We start from the raw sequence: 14,872 nt of genomic DNA on the forward strand, positions 1-14,872 counted from the left end.
TCTGGGTGGCGCCCTCTTAGGACCAGCTAGATGACCGGTCACTTCCCCAGCTCCAGCCCCAGCCCCCCAGGGCGTGGGAAACTAACATGAGTAACCTAACTCCCCATGATGCCCCTGCGGCCTGCCGGGAGCTCATGCTGCCCCCCACCTCCCTGCCACCCTTGCCCAGTCCCCCAACAACTAACGGGCGCGTTCTTGGCAGCCTGCCCTCACCCACTCCACCCACTGCAACCTCATTTCTAAATTGATTGAACTCTGGTCCTAGACATGGGGAGCCTCCACCAACGCCCCCCCCAAGCAAGACCCTAGGAGGGACATGCTGATGCACTCTCTCTCTCTCTCTCTCTCTCTCTCTCTCTCTCTCTCTCTCTCTCTCACACACACACACACACACACACACACACACACACACACACACACACCACTGCCTTTTCCTAGCTGACTTGCCGAGGCTTTCAAACAATCACTGATCCCGGGAACCCCAGCGGAGCTTCCCCCCTCCCAGCATGTCTGGAGGACACATCCAGCCTCCCCCTGTAGCCCCCTCCACCGGCCCTGCTTCCCAATGCTCAGGCTCCAGGGGTCTGTGGGCTTGCGGTCCTATAATCACACACATCAAAGGCTGGGAGGCTGACGACAGGGGTCACCCCAAAGCTGCAAGAGGAGACCCTGGGTGGAGTCTGCTCTAGTCCCTGATGTTTCCTGGGGTCCGGGCATCCCTGGCCTCACCCCCACCTCCTGAGCCCCAGCTCTGACAGCCCCCGCCCACCTCCACTCCACAGAGCTATTCCCCACAGCCTGCCTGCTGGAGTCAGTACCTTGGCAGCCCCTGACACCCACGTTTCTAGCTGCCTCTCCCTGTCCCAGTGTGTCCCCCACCCACCCCACCCTGACTGTCCTGGGGCACTTCTCATTCTCCCTGGAGTAGATCCCTGATTAGCCTTCCCCAGGGCCTTCAGAAGGCAGACTGGGCATATAGAGAAAGTGGGGAACTTGGGGTCAGCCTGGAGTGAGAGGGGAGCAGGCCACGCTCCAGCCCCTGGGCCTGACCCCCCACCTGCAGGGCGGCTTCCAGGCTTACGCCAAATCTGCCTTCACCCTCGGGGGCCAGAACGGAAGTGGATTTTGGTGGGGTTGGTTTTCGTGTTGCTCTTCATCTTTGTGGTACTGGCATCCGGCGGAGTGCCTAGTGCATCCTGGGTGCTCAATAAACTTTTGATGAAATGAAATGACAGCTTGATTCAACATCAGTCAAGAGAACAAAACAAACAGCTGAAAAACAGATCTGACCTCCTCTTCCTTCTCCATCACCTTCACCATCTTCCACCCTCCTGGTAAACACACCCGAAGTGTATGCTCCCACACACACTCCTTCCCCTCATTCTCTCAGGTGCACTGTCATTCATTCACCCAGCAGTTATTCACGGATGGGTCAGCCCCAGGGACTGACGGGAAATAAATCACATGAAGTGTGACTGTGCCATGTTCCCGCCAGCAAACGTGTCCCTGAGGAACACAGACATAAGCACATCCACATCCGCAGAACCACAGCCAGAGGCGGGTGTCTGGAGCCTGGGCCAGGCCCCGTGAGCAACTGGGACTCAGCACTGAGGTGTCTTGAAAACAGCCTGGAACTTCTGTATGAGAAAAATCCACTCACTAAACTAAGGGGCGGAGGGAAGACACCCTTTCCACCAGAGGGGGCTGTCATGTTGGTCCTGGACACTCCAGCCTTCAGGGGAATCAGAGCCCAGGGCCCAGCGCAGATCTGAGAGAACTTCTGGGAGAGGAAGTGACATTAAAGGTGAAGCAGGATGAAGGAGGGGCCAGAGCGATAGCACAGCAGTTGAGACTTGACCTTGCACATGCTGACTGGGACCCCATTTGGTCTCCTGAGCCACCAGGAGTGATCCCTGAGCACAGAGCCAGGAGTACAGAGTATAGCTAGGTGACCCCAAAACAAAAACAAATTTTAAAATGGAGGTTGAAGGAAATCCTTACCCCCAGGAAATTTGGGTCTAGAGGTGGTCGCCGGGACACCCCCCCTGACCCAAGTATGACTGGCTTCAAGCCCACATGAACTCCTGCCTCTTATCCCACCTCTTGGCCAGTCAGTGGGACTCAGAGCACTCAGGGCAGGAAGCCAGCAAAGACTGAGGTGGGAAAACAAGAACCTGGGGTGAGGCTTCTGAAGGATCCCTATGCCCCCTCCTGGTCTCCTCTTAACTCGCAACTAAGGCGTGTCAGAACCTCAGAAGCCCAGGTTGGGGTGGTGGGTGACTGAGCCCCGGGGCCCCTAAGCACGACTTCTTGGAAATAAACAGTGAAGGCAACTCCACTGAGTGACCAACACGAGCCTGTGACTCATGAGATGCTCAGCCTTCGGGAGTGGGAAGGAAGCCACCAGACAACCAGCGCAGGAAGTGAGGCGGGCCAGGGCCCCCAGAGGATCGGGCTGAGCGGGGAGAGGAAAGGCCTGTGTGACAGCGACAGCCTGGGGGAAGCATCCCCCCAGCCCTTCAGCTCTTCACACTCAACCCAGAGTTCATGGCCAGCTCGAGGCCAGGTTCAAGAGAGCAACACACATGCTGTCCCTCGGGGCTCCATTCAGACAGGCCTACTTAGCTCCTCAGCTGAGGAGGGGCCTCCTTGGAGACTGGCCTTCTCGTCCGTTCTTTAGGCATCTTTCTGATCACAGAGACCTGAACGAAAGCACACTCGTATCAGACATTAGTGGAGAACCATCAGCGCTCTGAATTCAAGGTGGATGTAGCAGAGATGACAAAGGGCATGGACAAAAAATAAATAAAACACACACACACACACACACACACACACGGCATGGACAGCCAAGCCAGGGCAGGAGTCGGGGTGTGATGCGGGCCCAGAGACTCTGAACCGAGAAACCCCTTCAACACCCCCGTCCTATCTTGTCTCGGGTCCAGCAGACATCAATGTCCGCATGTCCCACTGACCCCGTGACCTCTGCCCCGTCTAGATGCCTGGGAAATTGCAGGGGACTCTTTCTCTGCCTGAAGACCCTCCATGTGGGAAATGCCGGCCTCCTCCTGGCCTTTATGTTTTGTTTTGTTTTGTTTCCGGACCACACCCAGCAATGCTCAGGGACTACTCCTGGCTCTGTACTCAGGAATCACTCCTGGCCCTCTTAGGGGACCCTTTGGGATGCTGGGAATAGAATAGGATCAGTCACATGCAAGGCAAACGCCCTCCCCACTGTCACATCGCTCAGCCCCACCTGATCCCTCGCCTTCCAGTTCATCTCCTCTTTTCCCCACAGGAAAGCCCAGAGACTCCGGCAGTCTCCTGCTCTGATCAGCTTCTTTGGGGTGCATCTGAGGGGAGAGGGCTGCGGGCAGGACCTTTTCCCCCCACCCTGCATGCAGCTGTGGCAGTGCAGGGGGCGGGGGCAGTGCTGAGCTGGTGCTGGCCCAGCAGAGGAGCCGGTCAGGCACCATGGGGAACAAAGGCCACACACTCTTCCTCCGAGACCCCAGCAGCCAGCTCTGGCCTTCCGGGAACAAGTCCAGGAAATGGCTGAGATTCCAGGTGTGGAAGGAAGAGCCTTGTAAACAGGGACTGGGCCTCTAGAGAGTGGCCGGCTGCAAACCTGCAAACCAGGGGCTCCGGCCTGGGAAGACTCATTTCATGCCCGGGCCGGAGGACACAGCAGCACACTAGGCAAGAGAGTGGACACCACGCCAAGGGACCCACGAGGAGGCCCCCGGGGCCTTCACCCCTCTGTCCATGCCCTCCCCGCCTGTCTGTCCCAAGGAAGCCAAGCCCCTCCTGCTCCCCCTCTGCTTCCGCTCCAGCGAGGGCCACTTGGAAGCAAGGGGCGGAGGCTGAATCCCAGGAGGATTGGGCACCAAGGATGAAGACGGGGGTGGGGGGTTCCTTGGGAACACGAGCTGCAAGGAAGCCCTGACCGGCTCTCAAGGTCCATGGCGAGGGGGTCAGGTGCCGGGTCAAGGTCAGAGTCTCTCCTCGGGTCTCCTCCCAGTCCTCCAAGGCAGGAGGGCTAGGCAGGAAGCATCGGTTTCCTCAGAGCTGCTTCCCTCCTGGGGCAGCCTCGGCCACAAACAACTGGCGCCCCGCCCCTCCTTCCCTCCGCTCTGAGCTCACAATTCCAGGACAAAGTGCTGGGGACAAGGACCTGGCCGGCACGGCCATGGGCTCCGTGCGAGCGGGCCTCCTCGGGGCCCGGTGTGTCCTGTCGCTTCTGCTTCTGCTCAGCCCAGGTAAGTGCGGCCTCCCTCCCCCAGGTCTGGGTCCCACCCCCACCCCCAGTGCCCTGGCCAGGGAGAAGGGCCCCTTGCTTCTTAGTTTTCTTTTGCTGGAGGGGTCCCAGAGGTGAAGATGGGGATGGCAATGGTGAAGGAGGTGGTGGTAGAGGTGGTGATGGTTTTGTCAGAGGAAGAGGTGATCATGGTGGAGGTGATGATGGTGGAGGAGGTGGAGAGGGTGATGGTGGAGCTGGTGATGGTGATAAAGGTAGAGGTAGAAGCAGTGATGGTAGAGATGGAGAGTGATAGTGGAGGTGGTGATGCTAATCGTGGTAGAGGCAATGATGGTGGAGGTGGTGATGGCGGTAGTGATAGTGGAAGTAGTGGTGGTGATGGTGGAGGTGGTGATGGTAGAGGTGGTAGTAATGGAGGCGATGGTGATGGTGGAGGTGAAGGTGATGATGATGGTGATGGTGGAGGTGGCGGAGGTGGAGGTGATGGTGATTTTGGAGGTGGTGTTGGTGGAGCTGGTGATGGTAGAGGTGATGGTGAAGGTGGAGGTGATGGTGGAGGTGGAGGTAATCGTGATGGTGGAGGTGGTGATGGTGAAGATGGTGATGATGGAGGTGAAGGTGGTGATGGTGGGGGGGTGGAGGTGGTGGCGGTGGTGGAGGTAATAGTGATGGTGGTGATGATGGTGGAGGAGATGATGATGGAGGTGAAGGTGGAGGTGATGGTGGAGGTGGAGGTGGTGAGGGTGGTGAGGGAGGAGGTGGTGATGGTGGAGATGGTGATGATGGAGGTGAAGGTGGTGATGGTGGAAGTGGTGATGAAGGAGGTAATGGTGGTGGTGGAGGTGATAGTGATGGTGTTGGTGGAGGTGATAGGGGTGATGGTGATTGTGGTGGTGGTAGAAGTGGTAGTGGAGGTGGTAGAGGTGATGGTGGTGGTGATGGTGATGCTGGTGCTGGTGACGTGCTTACGCACAAGATGGAGGGGCAGACATCCAGTTTTGCAGGTCCTCCTCTGATGAGTGTGCAGGGACCAGGGGTCTGTCAGTACCCAGACTGATTCTACGCCCCTCCCTTCCCAGGAGGCCTGGCTCAGGACTCCCCACCACGGATCACTGTCCACCCCGAGGACCAGCTGCTGCAGGGCCAGGGGCCTGCCAGGATGAGCTGCCGAGCCTCAGGACAGCCGCCTCCCACCATCCGCTGGATGCTGAACGGGCAGCCCCTGAGCATGACTCCCACGGACCCCTACCACCTCCTGCCTGACGGGACCCTCCTGCTGCTGCCAGCCCCTGCCCAGGGACAGGAGCTGGGGGTCTACACCTGTGAGGCCAGCAACCGGCTGGGCACAGCCGTCAGTCGGGGTGCACGGCTGTCTGTGGCTGGTGAGGCTGGGGAGATGGGGACAGGCACTGGGTGGGTGTCTCTGGGAGACTGGGGGGTGGGGAGGCAGGGGGCAGAGGGGGCCCAGGTAGGCTGAGGGGAATGTGTGCTCAGACACCCATGGGTCCCCTGGGCTCGGCTCTCCTGCCCCCTCCCTTCCCCACAGTCCTTCGGGAGGATTTCCGGGTGCAGCCCCGGGACACGGTGGCCACAGTGGGCGAGCAGGTGACTCTGGAGTGCGGGCCGCCCTTGGGCCGCCCCGAGCCCAGTGTCTCGTGGTGGAAGGACGGGAAGCCCCTGGCCCTGCAGCCCGGGAGGCACAAGGTGAGTGAGCAGAGTGGGTGGCGAAGCTCCCCTCCCCGCCTTAGCCCCCCACCTGAAGAGGTCACTGGTGCCCTCCCTGACAGATGGTCCGAGGCTCCCTGCTGGTGATGCGAGCCGAGAAGAGCGACGCAGGCACCTACATGTGCGTGGCCGCCAACAGGGCGGGTCGCAGGGAGAGCCGAGCCGCCAGGGTGTCCGTGCAGGGTAAGGGCGGCTGTGGGAGTGGGGGGCCGTCTGGGGGAGATGCCTCCACTCCACCCTGGTATTTGGGAGTTGGGGGTCCTCCAAGGCTGACAGCTCTGACCGGTTCCTGCTCCCTGGCCTGGAGGCCTCAGCCCAGCCCTTTGCACCCCAACAGAGCCCCCTGACTCCAAGGAACCCCTGAGGCTCCTGGCTGTGCGCATTCAGCTGGAGAATGCGACCCTTCTGAACCCGGGGCCCGCCAGGGGCCGCTCATCCAGGCCTGCCGTGTGGCTCCGCTGGAAGGTGAGGCCGGTGCTCCGGGGGAGGCAAAGCCCAGAAAGGCGGGACACTGACCCTGAGCCCACGCCCACCCCCTCCAGGTGAGCGGCCCGGCTGCCCCAGCTGAGTCCTACACAGCTCTGTTCAGGGCCCAGGGAGCGCCGTGGGCCGAGGCCCCGCTGGCCGGTCAGCAGAGCGCCGAGTTGGGCAGCCTTCGCTGGGGCCAGGACTATGAGCTCAAAGTGAGACCGTCCTCTGGCCGCGCCTACGGCCCCGACAGCAACGTGCTGCTCCTGAGGCTGCCTGAGCAAGGTCAGTACCAGTTGTGGGGGCCCGGGGGACCCCGCGAGACCCCACAGCCATCTGGGGGGTTGGGCCACATCCCTGAGTTTAGCTCTGCCCCCTGAGTCCTCTCCCTCCACTCCTCCCCTCTGTCCCCACCTCTCCAGTGCCCAGTGCCCCGCCTCAGGGGGTGACCCTCAAGGCTAACAATGGCAGCGTCCTCGTGAGCTGGGCCCCACCGCCAGCTGAGCACCACAACGGCATCATCCGTGGCTACCAGGTACCCCCCAGGCCAACTCACCCAACACCCTAGGACTGGCCTCCCCAGAGACCCTCGCTCTGGGCACAAAGGAAACTTCCGTGGTTGATGCTTGCACTGCCAGACCCTGGCCTCTGCGAGCACACGGCCTGCGTCCCCTGTTCAGACTGGGCAGTGAGGCTGAGGCCCTGGCAGGAGGGAATCAGGATGAGCAGGGCCCCAATAACCTGCTAGAAAAGCGCATCTGGGGTCCTTCCTGTACTTAACACATCAAAATTCATGGAGGATAGTGGGGGACCAACCCTGATCTTCACACTCCTCTGAATCCCCAAAGCCTCTGTGGCCTGAGCACCCTGGGCCTCGCGTCTCCCCCGGTCTCCAGTCTCCCTGGGTCTCCAGTCTCCCCATCCTCCCATCTCTCCATCCTCACGTCTCCCCAGATCTCATGTCTCCCCAGCCTCTCGTCTCCCCAGGTCTCCTCTCTCCCCAGGTCTGCTGTCTCTCTATCTTCCCACCTTCCCTTCCTCCGGTCTCTCCACGCTACCATCTCCCCACCCTCCCGTCTCCCCACCCTCCCGTTTCCCCATCCTCCAGTCTCTCCATCCTCCCGTCTCCCCATCCTCCCGTCTCCTAGACTGTTATATGTGCCTCTTCCTCAACCTGGAGAGAAGTGTCTCTGCCTTATAGGGTAACAGAAAGTGGAGGTGTGCCAGGGAACAGGTGTAGGGTCCTGGGGCTGCCCATCTCTGCTCTGCCTCAGGTCTGGAGCCTGGGAAATGCCTCTGTGCCCTCCGTCAACTGGACAGTGGCGGGTGAGCAGACTCAGCTGGAGATGGCCACGCGGATGCCAGGCTCCTACTGCGTGCAGGTAGCCGCCATGACGGGAGCCGGGGCTGGGGAGCCCAGCACACCTGTCTGCCTCTTACTAGGTGAGGTCCCCCGCCCCCAAGCCCCAGCCCATCATCCCCGCTGGCCTCCCCCAGACTGAGCTCCTATCCCATATAGAGCAGCCCGTGGAGCAAGCGGCCCGAGAGCCAGGGAGCAGGGCGCCGTGGACACTGAAGCAGCTGAAGGCCGCCCTGGCCCGGCCTGAGGTCATCGCCAGCGGAGCCGTAGGGCTCTGGTTACTGCTGCTGGGCACTGCTGTGTGTGTCCACCGCCGGCGCCGAGCTGGGATGCACCTGGGCCCAGGTGAGGGGGGAGCGTTCCCAGGGACCCAGGCCTGAAAGCCCATGGCGGGGCCAGAGACAGGCCTCCAGCTGTGGCCTTCCTCCTGCCCTCTGCAGGTCTGTACAGATACACGAGTGAGGACGCCATTCTAAAGCACAGGTGAGGGAACAGGGCCCGTGCACTGCTGGGCCCCCACCTGGATCTCCCTGACCCCCAACGACCCCATCACCATCATACATACCGCTCCCAACTCAGGGCAGGCCCTCCCTGTTGCCGCTGGTCCCACCAGGCTCCCCTGGGTCTACTCTGCAATGCTCATTGCCCTGCCTGGAGTCACCCAGATTTCCAGCAGAGGGTGTTCTGCCCCATAGGAGGGATCCTTCCCATGGTGATTCCCGTTGCTGGCGAGTTGGCAGGGACAGCTGCCCAGGGTGAAGGAGTCTACGTTCAGGAGACAAGCAGAAGGAAGCACCTCCCTTAGTCTCTGCCAGTGGGACCTTTCCCAACCCGTGAACAGGAGTCTCCTGACCACCTATATGTGCTGGCCACAGCTGGGTCTTTGGGCTCCCTTTTGGCCATCCAATCCTCAATCTGGACCTATGTTCCCACACACCAGGGTCGTGTTTCTGACTTTCTCTTCCAGCCACCTCCTGGCTCTGTCTGCTTTGTCCCCAAATGTCTCAGGCTCCATGGGCCCCTACCTCTATTCATTCTGATACCTGTCTGCATGAACTTCGTTCCAACAGTCAGAATTCTCAGTCTCAGCAGAGACAGCCACACTGGCACATGAATGCAGCCCAGAAATGTGTGCAAAATAACTGGAGGTGTGGGGGGGCTAGAACAGGGACACGGGGAAGTAAGACTTTACCTTGGCCTGATAACAAGAAACAGAGGAGCAAAGAGAACAGCGAGGACGGGGCTGGAGTAATAGCACAGCAGGTAGGGCGTTTGCCTTGCACGCGGCTGACCCGGGTTTGATTCCCAGCATCCCATATGGTCCCCCAAGCACTGCCAGGAGTGTTTCCTGAGTGCAGAGCCAGGAGTAACCCCTGAGCATTGGCTGGGTGTGATCCCCCCCCCAAAAAAGAATAAAACAAAACAAAAAAAGAGAATAGCCAGGAAAGACCCACTAGGTTCCCAGAGAAAGACAAGCATTTGTTCTAGTTTGGGGGCACAGGGGTTAGAGAGGCCAGAGCACAGGGTCAGGAGAGCACTGGAAGCCAGACCAAGGGCCTATGGGCAGTGCCAGACCCCTGGTCCCCATTTCGGTAAGCAAGCAGTAATGAGAGGTTTTCAGGCAGAAGGTGCTCGAGTCTGATCCCTATTCCTTTCTCTTCTGCAAATATTTCAGTAAATGACTCCCCCGAAAAGGAGGATTATTTTTCTTTTAATTGGGGCCTCCTCGCCGTTTGTGGGGGACTCTGCGGTACTAGAGACTATTGGTCCTATTCTGGGATATCATGCAGGCAGCCAGCCTGGTTCAGACGCCCCCGGGCAGCGGTGTGGCAGCCCAGCTCAGCCAGGACTCTGTTCTTGTCACAGCAGCGTCCTCACCTGGAAGCCAGCGGTCACTTCCCAGGGGGAGGTCCTGGGGCATGCACGCTCCGCACAGAGAGGCTACAGGACTTGGGAACTCTGAAACTGGCTCCGGGCAGTGCTCTGAGCCTCCGCTGCCTTTCCTGGGTGCCAGGATTCAAGCGGGACACAGAGTCTGGGGCGGTAGAGCTTAAGGAGTGGGTAATAGGCTGCGAAGCCACATACTGCCACCACCATCCTAGGCTTTTTAACTTTTCCCGCTTCCCTGAATGCTGGAGGGCTTAGCCAACCAGCATCCCTGTGAGCTAGAGGTTTTAGCCAATCTGAGTCACTATTGGAGGTTTTAGCCAATCAGCATTCCTATTGGAGGTGTTAGCCAATAAGAGTCCTTGCAGGCTGGAAGTCTTAGCCAATCAGCGTTCGTGCGAGCTGGAGGAATTAGCCAATCAGAGTCCCTACTGGAGGTTTTAGCCAATCAGAGTTCCACCGGCCTCACCGGCCCTGCCCCATTGCTCCAGGATGGACCACAGCGACTCTCCGTGGCTGGCGGACACGTGGCGTTCCACGTCTGGCTCTCGGGACCTGAGCAGCACCAGCAGCCTCAGCAGCCGGCTGGGAATGGACCCTCGGGATGCTCTGGACGGGCGTCATTCCTGTGAGCATGTCCAGTGGGGCCGAGGCGGGTCGAGGGCTGGGGAGGATCCGTGCACCCACCGGTGACCTCCTCCTGTTCTCAGTGATCTCCTGGGACCCGCGGAGCCCCGGAGTGCCTTTGCTTCCCGACACCAGCACTTTTTATGGCTCTCTCATCGCTGAGGTGCCCTCCAGCCCCCCAGCCCGGCCAAGCCCCCAGACCCCCGCCGTCCGGCGTCTCCCACCCCAGCGGGCCCGACTCTCTAGCCCCTGGCCCAGTTCCGACAGCCTCTGCAGCCGCAGGGGCCTCGCTTCCCCGCGCCTGTCCCTGGCCCCCACGGAGGTTTGGAAGGCCAAGAAGAAGCAGGGTAAGGCCGGGGAGGGTCTATGAACGTAATAGAAAGTGGGGAGGGGCCATGCCTGCATGTAGCTGCCCAGGAATGGAAAGTTGGAACCTGGCCTGGAACTGCCCCAAACTTTCATTCTCCGCGGGGCTGGCCACCCGCTCCCAAGGCAGTCAGCAAGCAGAAGGCGGCCCGCCTCTCCTCACCTCTCCTTGCCCCGCTCTTGCTTTGCATGGTCACACCAGGGGCCTCCAGGACTACAGCCAGCTGTGCCAGGCCATGCTGGGGATCACCCCAGGGCCTGGCACATGCAAGGCCTGTGCACTTGCGTCACTTCATGGGCCCCTCAGTGGGGTCCCCACTTGGCTTAGCTCCTTCCACCGAACATGTCTGGCTGGGTGGACGCGGGAGTAGCAGCGCTTTCCTACTGCTGCTTAGCTGGTGACAAGGCAGAGCTCGCAGTTGGGGGTCAGAAGCCCGCCCTGGCGTGCCCCCCAGTAGTGACTTCCCTTTCTAGAGCTGCATCAGGCCAACAGCTCTCCGCTGCTTCGTGGCAGCCGCCCAGTGGAGCTGTGGGCGTGGGAGCCGGGGAGTGGAGGCACCAGGAACCTCTCCCAGAGTCCAGGTGAGGAGGGACCCTGGAGGGAGAGGTAGTGGTGGCAGGCCGGAGCCCCTGGTCGCGTGTGGGGACAGCATTCTTCTCTCCTTCTCATGCCCAGGTCCCGTTCCCCGAGCGCTGGTGGCCTGGCGGGCGCTGGGCCCACAGCTCCGCAGCAGCTCCAACGAGCTGGCCACGCGCCCTCTCCCCCCGACACCTCTCTCGCTTCAGGGAGCCCCCGCTCAGGGAGCTCAGCCCAGGTAAGAGGCAGGGGGGATCTGGAGCATGGGGTCCGGGCGGGGGGAGTTTCTGGGGATGGGACAGGGGCTGGGGAGGAGGTGACAGTACCTCGGAACTACACTAACTTTCCTGCACCATCTCACCCCCCACAGGCACCCACTGGAGCCCCAGCCTCCCTCCCACCTGCCCCTGTCGGCAGCCCCCCACCCTGGCCTGATCCCTTCGGGTCCCCCCAGCCCCTCCAGCCCCCCGGCCTCCTCCCTCTCGGGGCCCAGCCCAGCCTCCAGCCGCCTGTCCAGCTCTTCCCTCTCTTCACTGGAGGACGACCAGGACAGCGTGCTGACCCCAGAGGAGGTGGCCCTGTGTCTGGAGCTCAGTGAGGGCGAGGAGACCCCCAGGTGAGCAGCCCTTCCTTGTGCCTCCCTCCCCACATTCTAGAATGTTCTGCCCTGCCTCCCTTGCCCCTCTTTCCAGGAACAGCGTATCGCCTAGACCCAGGCCTCCCTCCCCGCCGGTCACCTACGGCTACATCAGCGTGCCCCCCGCCTCAGGCCTGGCTGACATGGGCCGGGCGGGAGCAGGGGTAGGGTCGGAGGGGGCCAGCTTGCTGTGCCCCCCTCGGCCCTGCCCCACCCCCACCCCCAGTGAGGGCTCCTTGGCCAACGGCTGGGGCTCAGCGTCCGAGGACAACGCCCCCAGTGCCAGGGCCAGCCTCGTCAGCTCCTCCGACGGCTCCTTCCTGGCTGACACCCACTTCGCCCGGGCTCTAGCCGTGGCCGTGGACAGCTTTGGCCTGGGCTTGGAGCCCAAGGAGACAGACTGCGTCTTTACGGGTATGCGTGCTGCCCTGTCCTACTCCTTACCTTCCCACGGGAACCCTGCTGCAGCCCCGACCACGAGGCCTATTTTGCTGGTTCCCTGTGGGGTCACACGGGGGGGACCGGAGTGTCCCCATGCTCTTCCTCCCCCCATTCCGTATTTACCAGAAATGTTCCTTCCTTTTCTTTTCCAGGGGAGGCAGCGGGAGTCACTTAGGGTCAGTGACTTGCTGGGGTCAGCCCTGAGAAGCAGGACAGTCTAGGAAATGTGTCCCTTCCTGCCTCTCCAGTCCCGTTCCTGAGCTGCCTCGAGAGCGGCCTCTGGCCTTTGCTGTCCCCACTCTGTCTCAGACACCCCCCCCGTCTGCCCTTTGCCCCCCAACCTCCCTGGCTCATCTGGGATGGAGGTGACCCCAGTAAGGCGGGTGTCCAGGAGCCAGTAGGGCAGCCTCAGTTCCCGGCCTGAGCACCCAGAGACTGGCCGGCATTGGCGGCTCCAGGCAGAGGCTCTGGTGAGGGCCCTGAGCTGCTTCTTCTTTTTTTTTTTCTTTTTGGGTCACACCCAGTGATGCTCAGGGGTTGCTCCTGGCTCTGTATTCAGAAATTACTCTTGGTGGTGCTCGGGGGACCATATGGGATGCTGGGGATCAAACCCGGGTTGGCCGCGTGCAAGGCAAATGCCCTCCCCGCTGGGCTATTGCTCCAGCCCCTGGGCCCTGAGCTTCTGCTGGAAACCAGCGCAGGGGTGAAGCTCGGGCCACCAGACAGCTCTGCTCTCCCCAACAGATAACTCGTCACCCCCGTCTCCCCGGGACGCTCTCTCCCTGTCCCTGTGGGAGTGGAGGACAGACTGGCTGGAGGGCCTGGACAGCAGCCACATGCAGCCGCTGGTGGGGGTGCTGCCCCCCTGGCCCCCCGACGGGCCGCTCCCCACGCGGAGAAGTCAACGCCGCCGCCCAGCACGCAAGGCCTCTGGTGAGTAGCCGGGAGGACCCATTGGCAGGAGGGGAGGACAGGCCTGCAGGAGAGGGGGCAGCAGGGGGTGACCCACTCTCGTCCAACTCCCCCTGCAGACTCCCCCTGAAGTGTCCCTGAGACAGCGAGAGACTCAGCCTGGGCTGCCACAATGGGGCTTGCCTCCAAGGTCAGGGTTCACCTTCGGGGCCTCCGGGAGCCTTCTCCCACACTGTGAAAGAGACCGGAAGCCGAAAGAAGCTCCAGACCAACAACCGGGGAACCTGGGGGAGCCTGGGGGCCTGAGTTCTACCCACCTCCTCCCCACCCCGGCTTTTCTGCATCCCCCATCCCCTGGAGGCCCAGGCCTCTGCCTCTGGAGCAGCCCCCCTGACCCCCACCTCATTTCTCACCCACTCGGACCACAGGAAGTGAGGCCAGAGCTCTCTGGAGAGCAACACGGACGCTGGTCGAGGGCTGTGGGGCATGGAACATCTAGAACCTTCCTCCCAGCCTCCCTGCACCTTCCCAGGGAGGGTCCGACTCCACCTTTTCCCCAGTGGCCCGTGAAAGCAAGAGAGGAAGACCAACGAGGAATGGGGACCTTCTGGACACGAGGCTCTGGGCGGACCGAGGGAGGGTGGGATGTGGGAAACAGCCCCTCCCGCTGGCCCTGCGCTTCGGAAAGATGCTCGGAACCGGCTGAGTCTTGCGTGGTTCTTCTAGCGCCTGTGGGGCGGCACCTGGGAGACAGCAGCAGCTGGTCCTTTGGGCTTCTGGGGGGCCGGGGTGGGCACGCCTCCCCTTCTGGGCAGGACATCGGGGCTCCTGAGCGTGACCCAGGCCCTCTGGAAAGCAGTTCTGGGGGAGCAGGGGCGATGAATCCCTGAACCTCAGGCGGTGGGTGGTGCGGGGAGGTCTGGGCGTTTCCAGATTGACCCTCAGACCCCAGCCTGGAGAGGAATCAGCTCTATGCACGGACGCTTCCCTTCCTGTCTGCTCGCTTGGCCTTTTTTGGATTTTGTTTTTCTTTCAACTTCCTGGTAAAATTCCTTTTGAAAACCTTCCAGCCCCGGTCATGGTCACCCGACAGGAGAAAGGGGGGCCTCACGTAGGTCAAAGCCGGCCCTCCGGGGCGTTGGCTGAGGGCTGGTGGTGCAGTGGCCAGTGAGAGCAGGGGCGGCCCCCTGAGCCCTGCAGCTCACACACCGCGCCCTGGCCGGATGTGAAGGGAGCCCGGGCGCCTACAAGACCCGGGTCCCCCTCAGCCAGGGGCTCCCCCGCCATCAGGTCATTTTTTTTGAGTTTGGAAACACGATGGCTTTCATGAGGGGCAGCGGCCCACAGGGATATGGGGGGTCTGGGGGAGGTCATGTGTGGTCAGAGCTGGGGGTGGCACCAGGCAGCTTCTGGCCATGCACCTGACAGTGGGGGAGAGGGGGCCGGAGCGACTGCAGCCCGGACCTACACCCCTGCCCAGGCAGATGTCAGACCCCGGGCTGGAATGGACACTTTATTGGCCTCGTCACCGAGTCAGGCAGAGGGAAGGGGAGCACGGGGTCCTGGGTCCAAGGCCTCCGTTGTTCATTCACGGGGTGCCCGAGTGTCACTGCC

The 14,872-nt window shown here is 61.6% G+C and overlaps 1 protein-coding gene across 1 annotated transcript; it reads left to right on the forward strand.

Annotated features, from left to right (window-relative positions):
• The first annotated feature begins 3,944 nt into the window (after nucleotides 1-3,944).
• Nucleotides 3,945-13,886, forward strand: ROBO4 (roundabout guidance receptor 4). The gene is made up of 18 exons (XM_056115075.1): nucleotides 3,945-4,259; nucleotides 5,338-5,640; nucleotides 5,805-5,962; nucleotides 6,046-6,166; nucleotides 6,321-6,448; nucleotides 6,526-6,736; nucleotides 6,874-6,986; nucleotides 7,726-7,894; nucleotides 7,971-8,156; nucleotides 8,252-8,294; nucleotides 10,190-10,326; nucleotides 10,409-10,672; nucleotides 11,166-11,273; nucleotides 11,368-11,506; nucleotides 11,639-11,884; nucleotides 11,961-12,319; nucleotides 13,091-13,279; nucleotides 13,378-13,886. The coding sequence occupies exons 1-18, from the start codon at nucleotides 4,190-4,192 to the stop codon at nucleotides 13,386-13,388; spliced, it is 2,955 nt and encodes a 984-aa protein (XP_055971050.1). The 5' UTR covers nucleotides 3,945-4,189; the 3' UTR covers nucleotides 13,389-13,886.
• Nucleotides 13,887-14,872: the final 986 nt, after the last annotated feature.

This window comes from Sorex fumeus, unplaced genomic scaffold, assembly GCF_029834395.1.
Source record: "Sorex fumeus unplaced genomic scaffold, SorFum_2.1 ptg000028l, whole genome shotgun sequence".
Lineage (NCBI taxonomy): Eukaryota > Metazoa > Chordata > Mammalia > Eulipotyphla > Soricidae > Sorex > Sorex fumeus.